Raw genomic sequence first — 17,719 nt, forward strand, 5'->3', positions numbered from 1 at the left:
GCCAAAAACTCCGCGGGAAAGGGGGCCCAAAGCTTATATTTTGTACAGTTAAAAAAAATGTGCACAGCTCTTTCGTAACACCGTTGTCCCTGTTAGGAAAAAGAAAAATGAAGTCCTGCTTGTAATCCCGTCCCGTAGGCGCGGGGTCTGCCCCAACACAAGCCCCCTGCCCACGCAGGGCAGCCAATCGGGTGGCTGGAATTCCAACAGCGCGGCCCCGCCCACAACTTGAAACCGCCCCTTCCGCCTGTAGTCCCGCCCCTTCCGCAGGGAGCCCCGCCTCCGAGGCGCTCCGCTCGCCGGACGCTCGGCACGTACCACGGAGCGCCCCGGTGGGGGTGACATTTCGGAGAGACCTCCTTGACGCAGACCTGTACCCAGCCCCTCTAAGCTCGATATGAAGCCCACCCACAATTCTTTTTGCCATTATAAGCTCCCCAGTGGGTCTCCGTGGAGTCGCGGGTCCCCACGCCCGCCAGTTTCGGTCTCTTCTCCCCTCCGGGCCAGCCAGGTGGTAAAGTCCGGGGCGGGGCCTCCGGAGAGGGTGGATCCGGCGGCGGGGCGGGGCTTTCGGCGGACCGACGGGACGCGCGCGGGTGAGGCGTGCGCTTCGCGCGGGGGTCCCGGCCGGGCCGGGGTCAGGGGTCGGGGGGCGGGCAGGGGAGCGCGGCCCGCGCCGCCTCTGGGCTCCCCGGAAGTCGCCGCCCCGGGGGCCGACGGACCCGCGCCCCGGCCGGTCGCACAGACCCGCGCCCACTCCCGGGGGGACCCAGCCCCAGCATCAGGCCCTGGATCCCTGGGGTCGCCTCCCTCCCAGGCCGGGCTGCAGCCTGAGATGACCGCGCCGGGCCTGGCGGGGCAGTGCGGCCACACCTCGCCTTTGCAGGAGCCCCCAGCCTCGCCATGGACCCCGAGTGCGCCCTGCTCCTGCCCGGCCTCTGTGCGGTCCTGGCGGACCCCGGGCAGCCGGTGGCCGACGACACCTGTCTGGAGAAGCTGCTGGACTGGTTTCAGACGGTGACCGAGACGGGTGAGGGCTCCGCGCCGCTGGTCTCGTCGGGAGCCCAGAGTGCGCGGGCTTCCTGGAGGAGGCAGGGCAGGGCCCCCGGGAGGGGTGGGCTGGGAGCTCCGCCCTGACCGCAGCCTCCACTCCGGCCGTGCGGAGAGCGTGGCCACGCTTTTCATTTATTTGAGTGACAGGGGGAGAGAGGGATGTCTTCCATCCTCCGGTTCACTCCTCCGACGGTGCCTCACTCAGCCAGGGCCGGGCCAGGCTGAAGCCAGGAGCTCCATCTGGGGCTCCCCGGGGGCGGCAGGGACCTGAGTCCCTGGGCCATCGTCCGCTGCCTCCCAGGCGGTCAGCAGGGAGCTGGCTAGGACGCGGGGCCGCTGAGACTCGGCCCAGCCCTCCGTCGTGCGATGCTGCCGTGGGCGGTGGACGCTGGGCGGTGGGCATGCTGGCCCACAGGCGGCCGCCCAGGCCTCGTTCTGTCACTGCATCGTAGATCTAAGACATCAGACCTGGGAGCGGTGCCCGGCCTAAGGCGCCCATCCTCTCCTGGGGTGCCGCGTGCCCTTTCGGGGTGCCTGGGTTGAGACCCGTCGGCGCCGCTTCTGGTCCAGGTGCCTCCTGGGAGGCAGCAGGTGTCGGCTCGAGTCCTTGGGACCCTGCCGCCCCCAGCTGCGCGAGAGGCCCGGGTGAGTTCCTGGCTTTGGCCTGGCCCAGCCCTGACCGTCGCAGGCATTTGCCGAGTGAACCAGTGCATGGAAGATCTCTGTCTCTCTGATTTTCAAATGAAAAGTAATAAAAATTATTTTAAAAGTCAGGTTTGATTATTATCCATATTTGCGCCAAGAGCAAACCGAAAAAACAGAGTCAGATTTGTTTGCCTGGTGATGGTGATGGTGGCGGTGGCCGGTGCTGCAGGGAGCTCACCAGGGGCGGGGTGGGGCGGGGCGGCTGCCTCCCGTCCTGAGGCCGTGGCTCCTTAAGCAAGAGCCCGTCCTCGCCTTGAGCACTGTCCGGTGGAGTGCGCAGGTGTTGAGCAGCTCTGTGCTCTGTGCGAGGGAACGGCCGTCGCGGGAGGGGTGCGAGTGCTCGGCCTGTCTGCTCCGTGTCTCCCACCTCCTCTGGGCCCTCTGCCCCTGTTCACCCTGCTTTTCAGTTGAGTACCTAGACTCGTTTTCTTAGAACACGCGTATTTAACGTGGTCCATCTCTTTGTGAGATTTTTCTCATTCAGGCCGGCACTGTGGACAGCGGGTGCAGCCTCCAGCTGCCCTGCCGGCATCCCACGTGGGCGCCGGGTCGCGTCCCGGCTGCTCCACTTCCAGCCCAGCTGCCTGCTGGTGGCCTGGGAGAGCAGCAGAAGGTGCCCCCAAGTGCTCGGGCCCCTGCACCCGCGTGGGAGACCCGGAGGAAGCTCCTGGCCTCAGCCTGGCCCAGTGCTGGCCGTCACAGCCGTCTGGGAGTGAACCAGCGGATGGGAGGTCTCCCTTTCTATCTCGGGGTCTCTCTCTAACTCTGTAAAAATAAATAGATTTGCAGAGCATTTTTAAAAATTATTCTCATTTTATTTGAAAGACATCTTCCCCCCGCTGGTTCACTCCTCAGATGTCCACCGTAACCAGGTCTGGGCCAGGACGCCGTCCGTGGCTCCCCCGGGGGCGGCAGGGCCGAGTACCCCAGCCGGCACTGCCGCCTCCCAGGTGCACTTCGGCGGGAAGCTGGATGAGAGGCGGAGGGGCTGGGGCTGGATGCTGTGGAGGCAGGCACCTGCTGGTGTCCGCCCCTCGGCACCCAGTGCCTGCCGCAGAAGCCCCGCCCCTCCCCGCGCCCTGGAGTGCCCTGGGCAAAGCTCCAGGTCCACCACGCTTGCCGTTGGGATTGGCTTCCTGCAGTGTCAGGCTACTGCTTTGAGAGGACCCCTTAGTTTTAGAATGTGGGCCCCGCCTCCGAGGCGCTCCGCCCGCCGGACGCTCGGCGCGTACCACGGGCTTTCCCGTGTTTTATGTTGAGTGGAGACTCACGGTGGAGTTGGCCCATCTCACTGCCTCGCACTGGGGTCCTGGAGTCTAACTGTCCAGCGGAGGCCTGATTCTTGGCTACAGTTTTAAAGCTGCGTTTACAGTGTTTGAGAGGTGGACGCTCCCCTCTGCCGGTTCACTCCCCAGAGGCCTGTGAGCAGAGGCAGGGCTGCCTGCCAGCTCTCCCGTGGGGGAGGCAGGGCCCCAACCCCTTGAGCCTCCCAGGGTGCCCGTTAGCAGGGAGCTGGCGTCGAGAGTGGAGCCGGGGCTGGAGCCCGATACGGGATGCAGAGTTAGAGACAGGGAGAGACAGATTTTTCATCCACTGGTTCACTCCCCAGATGGCTGCGATAGGTGTAGCTGTGCCAGGCCAAAGCCAGGAGCCAGGAGCTTCTTCTGAGTCTCCCACGCAGGTGCAGGGGCCCAAGCACTTGGGCCATCTTCCGCTGCTTTCCCAGGCCACAGCAGAGAGCTGGATCGGACGTGGAGCAGCCGGGACTCGAGCCGGCGCCCATGTGGGACGCCGGCACGGCAGGCGGCAGCCTTGCCCAGGAGGCCACAGCGCCGGCCCCTGCTTTGTTTCCGGAGGTCCTCTGAGGTCAGCGCTTACTCGCCTCTCTCCTGCGCTGGGCTGCCTCCGGGGCCTTTCTGGCTCCTCCCCTGGCCTTCAGTGGTGGGGCTGCCTTGAAGCTGAGGAAGTCTGTGTCCTGAGTAAGGATGCTGTATGGCACTTAAGACGTGAACTAGATCTTCAGGAAGAAGTGAAAGTTAGCTGAGAGGCGGAGGGAGCTGCCATCGGCTGACGTGCCCCCAGACGCCCTCCGCAGCCGGGGCTGGGCCAGGTGTCGTGTGGGCGGTGGGGCCGTGACTTGAGCCGTCACCACTGCCTGCAGGGTGTGCGTTAGCAGGAGGCTGGGCGTCTGGTGCACGCAGGCGTCTGAGCGCCAGGCCACACATCTGCCCTGCAAGCTGCGGGATCAGGACTCGGAATCGGGGCTGGGACTGCGGCTGGGGCTTAGCGGGTAAAGCTGCTGCCTGCGGTGCTGGCATCCCATCTGGGCGCCGGTTCGAGTCCTGGCTGCTCCGCTTCCGATCCAGCTCTCTGCTGTGGCCTGGGAAAGCAGTGGAAGGTGGCCCTTGTCCTTGGGCCCCTGCACCTGCATGGGAGACCCAGAGGAAGCTCCTGGCTCCTGGCTTTTGATTGGTGTAGCTCTGACTGTTGTGGTCAGTTGGGGAGTGAACCAGCAGATGGAAGACACCTCTCTCTATCTCTGCCCCTGTCTCTCTCTAACTCTGCCTTTCAAATAAATAAATAAATATTTTAAAACAAAAAGATGAAAAAAATTAAAAATAAATTTGAAGAGCCTTGGAGTCTCACCCTGCCGGAGGCACGGTGCGCTGCCCACGCTGACCGCGGTGCGGTGCCCCACTGACGGCCTCTGGTCTCCGGGTCTGCCTGTCCCTGCAGGGTCCAGCCTGCGGCTGCTGCAGCATAACCCCTGCCTGGTGGAGCTGCTGTCCCACGTGTTGGGCACCCAGGACGCCCCTGCCGGGCTCCTCTCCTTTGCCCTCCGCCTCGCGGGGATATTTGGTGCTCAGGAGAGCGGCTTCCAGTACCTCCAGGTGAGCCCCCAACCCTGCCCCAGTACTTCCAGGTGAGCCCCCCAACCCTGCCCCACCCCAGTACCTCCAGGTGAGCCCCCCAACCCTGCCCCACCCCAGTACCTCCAGGTGAGCCCCCCAACCCTGCCCCGCCCCAGTACCTCCAGGTGAGCCCCCCAACCCCGCCCCGCCCCAGTACCTCCAGGTGAGCCCCCCAACCCTGCCCCACCCCAGTACCTCCAGGTGAGCCCCCCAACCCTGCCCCACCCCAGTACCTCCAGGTGAGCCCCCCGCCCCGCCCCAGTACCTCCAGGTGAGCCCCCCGCCCCGCCCCAGTACCTCCAGGTGAGCCCCCCAACCCCACCCCGCCCCAGTACCTCCAGGTGAGCCCCCCAACCCCGCCCCAGTACCTCCAGGTGAGCCCCCCAAGCCTGCCCCACCCCAGTACCTCCAGGTGAGCCCCCCAACCCTGCCCCAGTACCTCCAGGTGAGCCCCCCAACCCTGCCCTGCCCCAGTACCTCCAGGTGAGCCCCCCAACCCTGCCCCGCCCCAGTACCTCCAGGTGAGCCCCCCAACCCTGCCCCGCCCCAGTACCTCCAGGTGAGCCCCCAACCCTGCCCCAGTACCTCCAGGTGAGCCCCCCAACCCTGCCCCAGTACCTCCAGGTGATCCCCCCAACCCTGCCCCAGTACCTCCAGGTGAGCCCCTTGCCCCGCCCCAGTACCTCCAGGTGAGCCCCCCAACCCCGTCCTGCCCCTTGCCCCCGTGTGGCCGCGTTGTCCTCCTGCCGTTGGAGCGCTGTGCTGTGGTCCATGCCGGGTCTCCGCCGCCTGCCTTTGAGAGATGCACAGGGTGGTACTGCGGCTCGGAGGGAGGCCTCGTGGAGTAAGAACCAGGGTGTCTCTCTGTGCCGGGCCGCTCTGTGCCCTCGCCGGAGTCCCCAGGCCCCCTTTGTTCCTGCGCTCAGCCGAGATGCCCCGGAGCCTGTGTCCTGCAGCTGGGAGAACTGCTGGAGGCCCCCGCGTGGGCACAGCGGGTGGGCTGGGTGACGCGGGCCCGAGCCTCCCCAGCCACACACAGCCGCCCTCCCACCAGCACCAGCCCCAGGCCGTGGGGTGCTGGGGTGCAGGCCCCTGGAGGGAGGGCGGTAGCGGGGACACGGCCCCCCACTCGGCAGTGGCAGACTCTAGGAGTCTAGCTGAGAGGCTTTCCAGAATGTTCTAGGGCACTTCTGCCACAGCGTGGATCAGCCCACGCGTCTGGTAGCGTTTAGACGGTTGTCTCTGCCCAGCAGCCCTGCCCACGGCGGCTCGGCGGTCTCCCCGTGCGGGTCGGGGTCGGGGCGGACCTGGGGAGGAGGGGACGGGAGCGACGCCGTTCTCTGAAGTCCAGGTCTTTTTCCCCATAAGCCCCCTACCACCCACAAGCCCAGCTGCAGGGTTTCCTGCTGGGAATGAACCCCCAGAGAGCCCCCCACCAGGAGACCCCACGCTGTGCCGCGGCCTGTGTCCCCAGAGACGTCCCTGAGGCAGACCCCTTCTCTGCTCCCCAGCAGGGGGAGTTGCTCTCCGGGCTCTTCGGGGAGGCCGGGCCCCTCGGCCGAGCCGCCTGGACCGTCCCCAGCGTGCGCAGCGGCTGGGTCCAGGGCCTGCGCTCCCTGGCGCAGCACCCTAGCGCCCTGCACTTCCTGGCCGACCATGGTGAGTGCCACGGCCCCCATGCACCTGTGCCTGCGAGCGGTGGCGGTGACGGCACAGGTCCCTGCGGGGGAATGCGTGTGGCCTCGTGGCTGTGTCACAGGAGCTGGGTGACTCCGCAGGTCACAGGCGGCGGTCGGGAGCGCCTGGCACTCTGGGGGGAATCGGGCTCCGAGCACGGGGTGGTTTGGTGGTGGGGGCTCTGCTGTCCTGGGGCGGAAGCTGGCCTCGCCCCCACCCCTGCTGACCCTCGCCCCCGCCCTGTCCCCTCCCCAGGTGTGCTGGACACCGTCTTCTCCCTGCAGCGAGACCCCAGCCTGTTTGTGGCCTCGGCCGCCAGTCAGCTCCTGGCACACGTGCTGGCCTTGTCCATGCAGGGCGCAGCCGGGAGTCCCCCTGCCCCCCAGGATGGGGCCTGGCCCACGTGCGCCCGGAGGATCGTGGGCCACGTGGAGGAGTCCCTGTGTTCCACGGCCGCCCCACAGGTCACTCAGGCCCTGAACGTCCTGACCTCCACGCTGGGGCGCTGTCACGGCCACTGGACCAAGGCCCTGTGGGCGCAGCTGAGCCCCCTCGTGGCCCGTCTGCTGGAGAGAGAGCCCGTGCCGGCTGCCCACTCGCTCGTGGATCTCCTGCTCAGCGTGGCCCGGTCAGGTCCCCGGGGCTCGGCCGTCCGTGGGGGCTGGGGTGGGCGGCTGGTGCACCCGGGTGTGTCTCACCGGCAGCCGGCATGGGGGAGTGGGGGGCCACGGGGGCCGGGCACTCATTCCTCCCCTCTGGTCCCCTGCAGTTCCCCGGTGTTCAGTTCGGCGGACAGCGGCCCGTGGGACATGGCGGCTCGGACACTGAGCCGCCTGGGCCCCCTGCAAGCCGGGCCTCTGGCCCTGGGGCTCCTGAAACTGCAGCACTGGTAGGCGGGGCAGGCGGGGGCTGGGGGTGCGGCCCCTGTGGGCGGGGAGGAGGCCAGGCTGAGGGGCCGCGGCTGGTGTCCAGGGGCGCAGAGGCCGCACGGGCCCCGTGCGGGCGGCGGCATGCGCACCTTGTCGAGGGGCAGGATTGCTGACACAGCAGCTGTGCCCGGCCAGAGCTGAAGGGGGCGCTGCTCCCCAGCACTGGGCTTGTACCCGGGGCCATGAGCTGCAGGGTGCGGGGGGAAGGACCAGTGCCCGTGCTCCCCCAGCCCCAGGCCCAGGCTCCAGGGGTGGGTCCGTGTCCTGAGCGTGAGGCCCCCAGGACGCCCTGCAGGCCTGCGCAGGCTGCTGTTCCCCGTGCCGCGTCCATGTCCTGTGCAGCCCCATGGCTGGCAGAGAAACCGCTTCTTGGGGTGTCCAGGCCCCAGCTCCCCAAGACATGCTGGGGCTCCTAGGGCTGTGGCCACCGCCCGTGGCTTGGAGGAAGGTGCTCACCCCACATCCTCTGTCCCCAGCCCACAGACCCTGAGGACCCAGGCCTTCGGGGTCCTCCTCCAGCCCCTGGCCTGTGTCCTGAAAGCCAGCGCGCAGGCCCCGGAAGCCGCAGGTATGCAGGGCGGGGGGCATCCTCCCTGGGCCCTGACCCTGGGGAGCAGGTGCCCACCCCAAGGGGACGTTTGCCTTGGCCTCCAGGCCTGCTGGACGGAGCCCCAGGCAGCTCCGTGCCGGTGGACTCGCTGCTGTCCTCCAAGTCGGCCTGTGTGGGGCTCCTGTGCCAGACCCTGGCCCTCCTGGAGGAGCTGCAGCCGCTGGTAGGTGTGGCCCAGGCCCTGTGCTGCCCACTGCGCAGACGCCGATGGGGCCTGCAGCCTCCGTGACGCCCCCTCTTCCCTCCCGCAGCCGCAGCGCCCCTCGCCCTGGCCCCAGGAGGCCCTGCTGGGAGCGGCGGTGACCATGCTGCGGCTCTGCGGAGGTGGTGCTGCCCCGGCCTCCAGCCTGGGAGGCCGCCTCTGCCGGACCCTGGCAGGCTGCGTGCGTGTCCAGCGCGCTGCCCTCGACTTCCTGGGGACGCTGTCGCAGGGGGCGGGTGAGTCCCTAGCCCCTGCTCCGCTCTGCCCAGGGTCCTCTGGGAGCCGGGTCTTGCCGTGTCCCCAGGCGTGGGTTCACACCTGCCCCATGGTCCCGTCTGTCCAGGCCCCCAGGAGTCCGTGACGCAGGTGTTTGCTGCCCTCCTGGAGTGCCTGGAGAGCCCCGACTCCAGCCCCACGGTACGGGGGGGGGGGTGCGTGGGGAGGGGCGGGGCGGTGACCACTGCCCGCCGCCCGCCGGCCTGTGGGAAGGGGGCTTCCCCAGGGGTCCATGGAGTCACTGCTTTGTGGGACCGTCCAGGCTGGTGGCTGCTAGGGATTCGGGCCCAGGGCCAGGGCTGGTGAGGCCGGAGTGGGAGGGGCGTGGCCCCGCCTGCCCTGTGGGAGCAGCCCGTCGTTTATCGCAGACTTGGAGGTCAGGTTTGAGATTCCAGTTGGCTCTGCTCCGAGAGGTGGGGCCCAGTGTTCCGTCCCCCTCCCACTCGGGCGGGAGTGTGGCTCCGCCCTCCCACAGCCTCCCCTCGGCCCCGCCCCTGCCCCAGGTCCTGAAGAAGGCCTTCCAGGCCACGCTCAGGTGGCTCCCGGGCCCGCCCCAGCCCCCCAGCTGCTGCGCTCTCAGCCCCCACACCCTGCTGTTCCTCCAAGGTCAGTGAGTCCCTGGTTCCGGGGGTGGCCGAGTCCAGCTGGGGCGGGAGGGAGGGCGGAGCCCCCCTGACTGCCGCTTCCGGCCCAGAGCTGCTCCCTGTGCTGCAGAAGCGTCTATGCAGCCCCTGCTGGGAGGTGCGGGACTCGGCCCTGGAGTTCCTGACCCAGCTGAGCAGGTGCTGGGCAGGTGAGTGGGGGCGGGCTGCCCGGGGCTGGGCCGGAGGCTGCCCCTCCTGCACCTGACCGGGCCCATCCGACCCCAGAGCAGGCTGACTTCAGACGTGCGCTCCTGGCCTCGGAGGTGCCCCGGCTCGCCCGGCAGCTCCTCCAAGACCCCGAGAGCTACGTCCGAGCCAGCGCGGTGACCGCCGTGGGACAGCTGTCCGGCTGGGGCCTGCAGCCTGCCTCCACCAGCCCGCAGCACCCAGGGGCCCAGCAGGTGGGACATGCTGGGTCCTCGCCCTGCAGCCCAGCAGGGAGGGGTGGGTTGGCCCGTGGTGGCTGTTCCTCTCGCGCCCCCAGCTGGTGGGCACAGTTACGCCATCTGACTCGTGCCCCAGGGCGAGTTGTTGGGAGGTGCGGCCAGGCGCGCGGCACCGGAGCCCGGCCTCACGTGCCGTCTGTCACCAGGGCCTGCTGGGCGAGCTCCTGCACATCCTGACCACGGACTCGGAGGGCTTCCCGCGGCGGGCCGTCACGCAGGTCCTCACCGAGTGGCTGAGGGCTGGCCATGCCGACGTGGCTCAGGACACGGAGCAGTTCGTGGCCACAGTGCTCCAGGTGGTGAGCCGGGACCTGGACTGGGAGGTCCGGGCTCAGGGTCTGGAGCTGGCACGGGTGTTCCTGGTGCAGACGCTGGGGCAGCCCGGCGCCGGCTGTCCCTATGCCGTGGGCCTGCCCGTGGCCTCGTCCCCCAGCGCGCTCCCCGCGGCCCTGCACGCGCTGGGCCGGGTGCGGCTCCTGGACTTCGCGCTCTGTGCCTTGCTTGACTGTGACCGGCCCGTGGCCCAGAAGGCCTGTGACCTGCTGCTGTCCCTGAGGGCCGAGCTTGCCCGCCGCGGGGGCCTGCAGGAGGCCGGGGGCAGCCCCGACCCAGCAGCCGTGGAGGCTGCCCTGCGGGGCTGGCGGACTGGCGAGCAGGGCCAGCCACTGGGGGAGCTGGCGCCCGCGGCCGTGCTGGCCGTCCTGGACGCCGTGGACCTGGAGGGCTTTCGGGGCAGGCTGGCCGAGAGCAGTGACCGCGTAGAGCGCAGTCCCCAGTCCCTCCTGCAGGACATGCTGGCCGCCGCGGGCGTGCGGGAGAACCAGGCCGACTGCTACTGACCACCGCCCGCTGCTGAGCTGGGCCTTGCAGGGGCAGGCCTGAGACCGCCGCCTTCTGATGTCACCGACCACGTGCCTGAGGGCCCTGGCTGCTGCCCCCTGCTCGCTGTGTGTTTACGCCGGTGCCGTGGCATCCACGGCGGGCCCTTGGGTGCTCCAGCTTCAGACTTGATTTGGCGCATCAAAATCTCCCGTGGCTCTGCCACGTCTTAGGATTCTCTCCCGTGTTTGTGAACGTCCCATCAGAGTTTCAGCAGGGGCTGCGTTAAACCTGTGGGTCACTTCGAGTGTTCTCTTTTTTAAGACTTATTGATTTGGAAGGCAGAGAGGGAGAGAGAGGTCTTCCATCCCCTGGTTCCCTTCCCAAATCACTGCAACGGCTGGGATGGACAGGGCCTAAGGCTGAAGCCAGGAGCCAGGAGCTCCATCCATGTCTCCCAGGTGGGCGCAGGGGCCCAAGCACCTGGACCATCTTCTCCTGCTTTCCCAGGCCATTAGCAGGGAGCTGGATCAGAAAAGGAGCAGCCGGGACTCGAACCGGCGCCCATATGGGTCGCTGATGCTGCAGGCTGAGGCTTAGGCCCACTACACCGCGGTGCCGGCCCCTGCATGAGTATCCTACAGTTTGCAGTGCACAGCCCCTACCTCCAGTTGGATTATTCCTAAGTGCTTTATTTTTAATGCTGTTGTAAAGACATTGTCTTCATGGTTCACCTTTCTGGGGATAGTTTGTAGTTAGCATAGGGAGACAGAGCTGATGCCTGGGCGTTGGTTTCACATCCGGCAGCTTCGCTGAACCTGGTATCTTAGCGAGTTGCTGGAGGTGTTGGGTTTTCTGTGTCTATGATCATGTCATCTGCAAATAGAGTTTATTTCTCCTTTCCCGTTTGGAAGGCTTTTGTTTACATTCCTGCTTGGCTGTGGTCCTGTGTCGGACAGAAGCAGTCTGGGGGACGGGCTCCCGGCTTCTGGCCGTGGGATAGGACGTGAGCTTCACCTCTGTGCCTGGCGTGCGGAGTGAGCCGCTGTGCCGGGTGGCGGCTACCCAGCGGCTCTCTCTACCCGAGTGCGGCTCACAGCGGCCCAGGGACGGGCTGGCAGGCAGTGCAGCCCCCATGCGCCCCCGGGTGAGCCCCGCCTTCTCGGGCGTGATCTCTCCACGTGCCCGTGCTCACGGCTTTCCTCTCTAGCGGTCTCCCCTGGCTTCGAACGAGGGCTTGGAGCTGGAAACCCAGAGGAGAGAGGCGGGAGCGCTTGGCGTCATTGCTGGCGATGGCTGTTGGGTTGGACACCAAAATCAGGCGGCAGATGGAAGCAGCAGCCTGGGCCTGCGTCAAACCCGACAGCTTCCACGGCCGTGGAGCACCAGACGTATTTGCAGACTGGGAGTCTGGTTGAGTGTATGTAACGCGTGCTTACGGAACTCGCCCAGCCTGCTGGCAGAAACCCCAGGGAAGACGCGCCGATCACCGGGAGACACCGCTCCACGTCGGCGCCGCGGTGTGGGGCCTGTAGCACCAGCATCCCATCCGGGTGCCAGCTCACGTGCCGGCTGCTCCGCCGCCCACCCAGCGCCCTGCCCATGCCCCTGGGAAGGCAGCAGGGGAGGGCCCACGTACTTGGCGCCCTGCCAGCCACATGGGCGCCTGGGGTGGAGCTCCTGGCTCCTGGCTGTGGCCTGGCCCAGCCCCAGCTGTTGCAGCCATTCTGGACGTGATCCAGTAGATAGAAGAGCTCGCCCACTCTGCCTTCCAGAGATGTCAGTCTTACTAAAAACACAGACGCACGCGCACACACACAGACACGCACACACAGTGAGCTGTCGCCTCCACCTGTTAGGGGGCTGGTCTCGGGCAGCTAACCGGTGGTGAGGGGCTGAGAACAGGAGCCCTGCCCACCGCTGATGGCACACGCGTGGCGTGCGGAGCTTCCTCGCAGTTACAAGTAGACGTGGCCTGGGGGTCACGAGCTGGTGCTCACCCCCTCGAGGGGACCAGGTCAGGACACCGAAGGCCCTGCACGCCCGTGTTCCCGCAGCAGCCGGGGAGACGGGAGGTGGGGGCTGTGTCGAGGGGTGTGTGTGCGTCTCTGCAGTATGTGCATCTGTGTGCAGACTGTCTCTGTCTATGCAGTATGTGGTGTCTTGTGCAGTGTGTGTGTGTGGCCTTGAAGAAGGCGGTCCTACCGTCTGACAGCGTAGGTGAGCCTGGCAGACTGGCACTGCGCTGAGCCGTCTCCCCCGTGGACCTTCCTGGTGGAAGCAGAGGGTACTATGGCTGGGGTGGGGGGATTGGGAGGGCATTGGGTGAGGACAGACCATGCAGGTGGACCCGTCCCAGGGGTGTGCCACGTTGGGTGATGGGTGTGGCACTTGACCAAGGCCAAGCCGTGTTCGGAGACCTCAGGCCCGAAGGGCTCAGGGACGTGGCCAGGGAGGTGCCCCTCTTGGGCTGCAGCTCACGTGCTCAGTGGGCAGCGGTGGGCCTCTGTAGAGTCCAGGGCCACAGGCTGGGCTGTGTGAGTGGACAGGTGGGTGAAAGGTGCCCAGGGAGCCGCAGATGAAGCGGAGTGAGTCCTGGCTTCCGGTCTGACCTTGGCTCACCTCCATCAACGGAGCGGCCGGGTGCCCCCGGGTGGTGAGACCCAGGCAGCAGCCCCATGGGGAAACAGGTGTGAGCCCGGCCATGTCACTGGGGACAATCCCCTCCCCTCTGAGTCGGGGTCTGGCACTTCCCCCCCAGAGTGAGCATCCCACAACCTAGAATGGCCGCCCAGAGCCGTCCGCCACGGAGCAGGTGCTGGGCCCACTTGGGAGGCTCTGCTCACACTGTGGGGTCCTGGGAGAGCCCCCAGGGCACCCGCCTGGGAAAACAGGGCAGCCTCTGCTAGTGGAGACCCCCGCCGGCCCCGAGGCCCCTGCCTGGAGCAGTCTCCCCAGTGACCCCAGCTCCCACGGCCTGCGAGACGGGCCTGTGTCTGCAGGCGGGCTCGCCGAAGTCCATGTGGGGCTCAGGCTCGGCCTGTGGAGCCGCTGAGCTCAAGGCCCCAGCCGGAGCCTTCCAACCGCTGTGACCGGGGCAGGGGCCAGAGGAGGCCACGCCGGCAGCGGCTGTCCTGGGTCAGGCCAGCACAGGGAGCACCCCTCCCTTGGTGGCCACAGGCCTTGGTCATCCACTCTGCAAACAGGGCTGCAGGGCCGAGTGACCGCCCCAGCCAGGCTCTGGGGAGACAGCTGGGAGCCAGGGGCTGGTACTGGGCTCCATGGTGCCACGTGTGGGAGATGGGCACACGCCTATTTCTGTGTGTGGTGGGGGGTCCCAGAGAGGGTATGATGGGGGTGGAGCCAGGGCTGTTTAGGCCAAAGCCTGAAGGATGGGAAGTCCCAGCTCCGAGAAGCACCATCGAGGTGTAAGGACGGGGTGTGGGAGGCCGGCACGAGGGGCATGGCCAGGGCACCCGGAGGGAGAGGTTGGGCCTTCGGCGCCCAGGGCAGAGTTGACATGGCCCGGATTGTTGGCTTCCACCCCAGTCCTGGCCTCCCCGTTAGGCACGAGCCCGTGGTGACGGAGCAGGGCGAGGTCTCAGGGACCTGTGTCCTTAGGAGCCTGGGATGCAGCAAGAGGACACACCTGGTGGTCCGGGTGACAGGTGTGCGCAGGCCGGAAGCCAGTGTCACCTCCCTGGTGTCCGGTGCAGCCCACGGCCCCACCCTGCTTCTTAGAGCGGCATCTGAGTCTCAGGAGCTGGGACAGCAGAGAGTGTGGTCGTTCAGAAGCGGGGCGGCCACCTTCCTTGGAGGTAGAAGGAGCCGGAAGTGGCCCACGGGGAGCTGGGAGGGCTTGAGGAGGTAGACGGCAGCCCGGGGAGGTCCTGGGCTGGCGCCAGTTCCAGCAGGATTTGCGTTGGTGGTCAGGCGCGGTGGTCCCTGTCCTCCTGTTCCCCCAGGAGCAGTGATGTGCCGGCCCGGCCCGCCCAGCCAAGCCCTGGTTTCCTGGTCTGTGAAGTGGGCACGGGCCTCGGCACCCTGCGGTGGGGAAGGACCAGCGTGGCAGGAAGCTGCGTCCATCACGTCGAGCGCACACGAGGGGCTGACGTCCTTCCCTGCACGGCTGTCCCCCAAGGCTGTGCTGCTCAGCCTTGTGCCTGCCTCGCTCCCGCTTCCTTGTGTGGTGGAACCCACTGCCCCGAGCACAGACGCCACGTCACAGCGGCACTGTGCGGCCTCCTCTCTGAGCCCTGGGCCTGCACAGTTGCTGCCACCTGCTTGGCTGTACCACCACACCTCAGGGACACTACCTGTGTGATGTCTTCCAGCCCTGGTAGCCCAGAGCTTGGCTACATGCCAAGGTCACTTCCCCCTGCCTGCTCAGGACCCAGCACTGCCAGGCCAGGCCCTTGCCCTGCCCCCAGCAGGTTCTCTCTCCCTCAGCCCCAGCACCTCACAGATGTGAGCTCTGGGGCGGCCCTGGCCCTGGGTCTCAGGAGCAGGTCTGCGGTGACGCCGGCCAAGGGTTTGCTGTGTGCCATGCCTTGTTTATGGCCCATCTTGGCGAGCATTGTGTCAAGTGCAGATTCTACCGGCAGCTGTCTGGTTTCAGCACATGGCCGTGCCGCACCCCCGTGTTCCATCGTCGGCAATGCCCATCACTGTGGCGGGCTGTCAGCTGTCAGTCTAGCCTGTGCTCTTGCAAGGTGACCGCTCTCTACCCCTGGTTGCTTGTAAGTTTTTTCTCGATGTCTTTGACCATCTGCAGCTTTATGGCCACGCGTGGGTGAGAGTTCTTGTTTGCTTCACTCGGACTTCGCTGGGGACTCAAGTCTGCATTAGTGATGATTGTTTCTGGGGAATTCTCAGCCACTTCAACGCCCCCCCCATCTTTGGCCCCTCCTTTCCCCCCTCTCGTTTCCTCCTACATCGGTGGCGGATACCTGAGATCTGCCGGCTCCCTCCGTGCTCCCACCTCTGGCCCGTCTGTGCCACATCTGTCAGAGCTCTCGTCAGCACCACTGGAGCCGCCAGCTCCGGGCTGACCCAGGCCTGGCCGGCCGGACTTTAAACAAGGAGCTGCACTGCTGAGCCCGTGCTCCCCTGCTCCCCGCCCACCCCACTCTGCCTGGCTGCCTCGTACCCAGGTTTCTGTAGGACTCAGGGCAGGCCTTGCAGGTGGCAGCGTGGCACCTGGGCCCCTCTGTCCTGTGCCCTGGCTCCTAGGATTTCCCTGGAGTCTGGGCACTTGCCGGTCCCAGCGTGTGACGCAGGCATGGAGGACCGCATTGGAGAGGCTGCATGGGTGAATTACCCGCAGCCCCCGTGTGGGTGTCAGCTGTGCGGCACAGTTGGGCTGAGTGCCCCGGGGGGAGTCATGGGGCTGGTGGCCCTCGTCTGTCACAGCCAGTGACACCTGCAGGATCCGTGTGGGTTCCCTCATGGTGTGCTCTTTCCTGGAGTTCGTGGTGTCTGAGCCACTCACTGGCTTTGAAGGATTTTTTTTTTTTTTTAAGATTTTGTTTGAGAAGCAAGTTACAGATAGAGGGAGAAACACAGAGAGAGAGAGAGAGAGGTCTTCCATCTGTTGTTTCACTCCCCAAATGGCCACAAGGGCTGGAGCTTGACTGATGATCCGAAACCAGGCCCCAGGAGCTTCCTCCAGGTCTCCACGTGGGTGCAGGGGCCCAGGTGCAGTGAACCAGTGCCTGTATGGGGTGCTGGCACTATGCCACAGTGCCAGCCCCTGGAGGAATTCTGGGCATCATCCTTGTGAGTGGAACTGGGGGAGCTAGGTGGGCACTACTAGGTGGAGGCCCCTTCCAACTAGGTCTCGCACCTGTGCCTCACTGGCTCAGCCTGTGCCACAGCTCCCCATGGTTTGGGTCATCTCTGAGGACAGCCCTGCGGGGTCCCAGCTAAGCTGGGGAGGCTCTCCTCTAAAGCTCCCCACTTCGGCCCTGACTTCTGTCCCCGTGACCCCCACCAGGCGCCGGAACAGAAGCCCACATGGGCTTATATAGGCAAGTGCTCTCTGGCCTGAAGGGTGCTAGCCAGTCAGAACAGACATTGGCCGGCGTGGCCAATCAGGGAGCAGCAGCACCGTTGCTAGGCGGATTTTCCCCTCCGTGGAAGAAGATGGTTGGACACCTGCTGCCCCAGCCCAGGAAGCCATGTTTGCAGCCGGGCCGTGGTGAGAGAGGCGCACTGGGGGGGGGGGGGGGGGCAGTGCCGTCAGGCCGACGTGGCTGTGTGCACACCTCCTGTGTCCTGTCGGGCCGAGTGTGGACACCCGCTCCTTGGCACTGAGGCTGTGCGGCTCGGTCCCACGGGCCCATTTCAGAGGTGGAGGAACCGGGAAAGGAAGGCCGTGGGGGCTTGAGTGTCTGCTTTCGCAACTCCTGCCATGAACGCAGAATGGGGGTTGCCTTCCATGAGCCCCGGCCACTTGTGGTCAGGCAGGCCCCAGCTTGGGCTCCGGCCTCTCCGAGCACTCAGCACGTGCCGGCCAGGGCCCTGGAAGGGGTGTGTCCGTCAGCAGTGCTGGGTGACAGCCCCAGGCAGGCGCCCAGGGGAGCTGGTGCTGGGGTGGTGGTGGGCGGCCAGTCCAGGATGGCCTCTGGACACCCGCGCTCCGGCTGCTGTCACACCCTCTGGCTTGTTCTTGGCTAGAGCAGAAGGTGGGCGGGAGCAGGCAGAGGCCTCGGCTCAGAACTGGCACTCCTCCATCATCCTTTATGGCAGTTTGGTCAGCAAGTGGCGCAGAATTGCCAACACACACACACACACACCTGCCCGCCTGGCAATCCCTGTGCCACAGGCCGGGGAGCCCAGCAGGCTTACTGGGGGTGGCAGCCTCTGGGGAGGGGGGCGGTGGGGCGGTGGGGATGAGAGCTCAGCTTCAGAACCTGACCAGGGGCCCCTGGGAGCCCATGTCCTAGGCGGCATCGCAGCCCCAGCTGTCTGTCAGTGGAGTGGCTCTCCCAGCAGGTTTGTTGACTGACCGGATGACCTAAGGCAGCACCTGTACTGGGCCATGCAGAGGGGAGGGTCTCCCTTGTGGGAGCCCAGCCCATGCTGGGAGCTGTAGGCACAGGGACCTCCCGTCTCTCCCTCCCTGGGAGCCCTCCTCCCAGCCCCTGTCAGAGCCAAGATGTGTCGCCATGGAAACCGCCTGGCAACGCTGGCGGGCAGAGGCAGGCGGCGGCAGCTCGGGCGAGCCGGCTCCTGCGCCCGTCGGAGTGACGTGGCAGGAGCACGCCTGGTTGTGTGTGGCACGTGCGTGGGGAGTGAGGGCTGGTGTGTGCGGGTGGGTACCAGCGTGTGGGGGGGGTGCTGGGCGTGTGCAGAGAGGAGCCGACCTGACAGGAAGTGGCCGCTGCCCCCAGCGTGCAGGCCGGAGAGACTCCTGACCAGGTAACCCCAGGTGTTGATGCTTGT

General features: G+C 66.6%; 2 protein-coding genes across 16 annotated transcripts in view; both read left to right on the forward strand.

Moving 5' to 3' along the window:
* Positions 1–296: 296 nt before the first annotated feature.
* BRAT1 (BRCA1 associated ATM activator 1) lies at positions 297–11,175 on the forward strand. 13 transcript variants are annotated; one of them, XR_016225679.1, is made up of 14 exons: positions 297–596; positions 863–1,030; positions 4,495–4,649; positions 6,182–6,329; positions 6,603–6,975; positions 7,117–7,236; positions 7,753–7,844; positions 7,931–8,049; positions 8,138–8,324; positions 8,432–8,505; positions 8,868–8,970; positions 9,079–9,157; positions 9,239–9,409; positions 9,601–9,736. XR_016225679.1 is itself a non-coding variant. In XM_089320750.1 (14 exons), exons 1-14 carry the CDS (start codon positions 398–400, stop codon positions 10,291–10,293), a joined length of 2,703 nt encoding a protein of 900 aa, XP_089176876.1. In that variant the 5' UTR covers positions 299–397; the 3' UTR covers positions 10,294–11,175. The 13 variants fall into 13 exon arrangements, 10 of the variants coding, with proteins under 10 accessions (XP_089176882.1, XP_089176884.1, XP_089176883.1 ...); XR_016225680.1 differs by having other exon boundaries at positions 298–596; positions 9,234–9,409; positions 9,601–11,175; XM_089320750.1 differs by having other exon boundaries at positions 299–596; positions 6,185–6,329; positions 9,059–9,157; positions 9,234–9,409; positions 9,601–11,175.
* Positions 11,176–17,288: 6,113 nt separating this feature from the next.
* Positions 17,289–17,719, forward strand: part of AMZ1 (archaelysin family metallopeptidase 1) — a 31,386-nt gene continuing 30,955 nt past the window's right edge. For 2 of the 3 annotated variants that reach the window (XM_051834732.3, XM_089320760.1), the window contains exon 1: positions 17,289–17,695. In XM_051834732.3, the coding sequence (XP_051690692.3) occupies positions 17,433–17,695 (263 nt within the window). In that variant the 5' untranslated portion in view covers positions 17,289–17,432. The remainder of the gene's footprint in view (positions 17,696–17,719) is intronic. The other variant, XM_089320759.1, reaches the window with a different exon arrangement.

Source organism: Oryctolagus cuniculus, chromosome 19 (assembly GCF_051225735.1).
Source record: "Oryctolagus cuniculus isolate XC-2025 breed Fujian yellow rabbit chromosome 19, ASM5122573v1, whole genome shotgun sequence".
Taxonomy (NCBI): Eukaryota; Metazoa; Chordata; class Mammalia; order Lagomorpha; family Leporidae; genus Oryctolagus; species Oryctolagus cuniculus.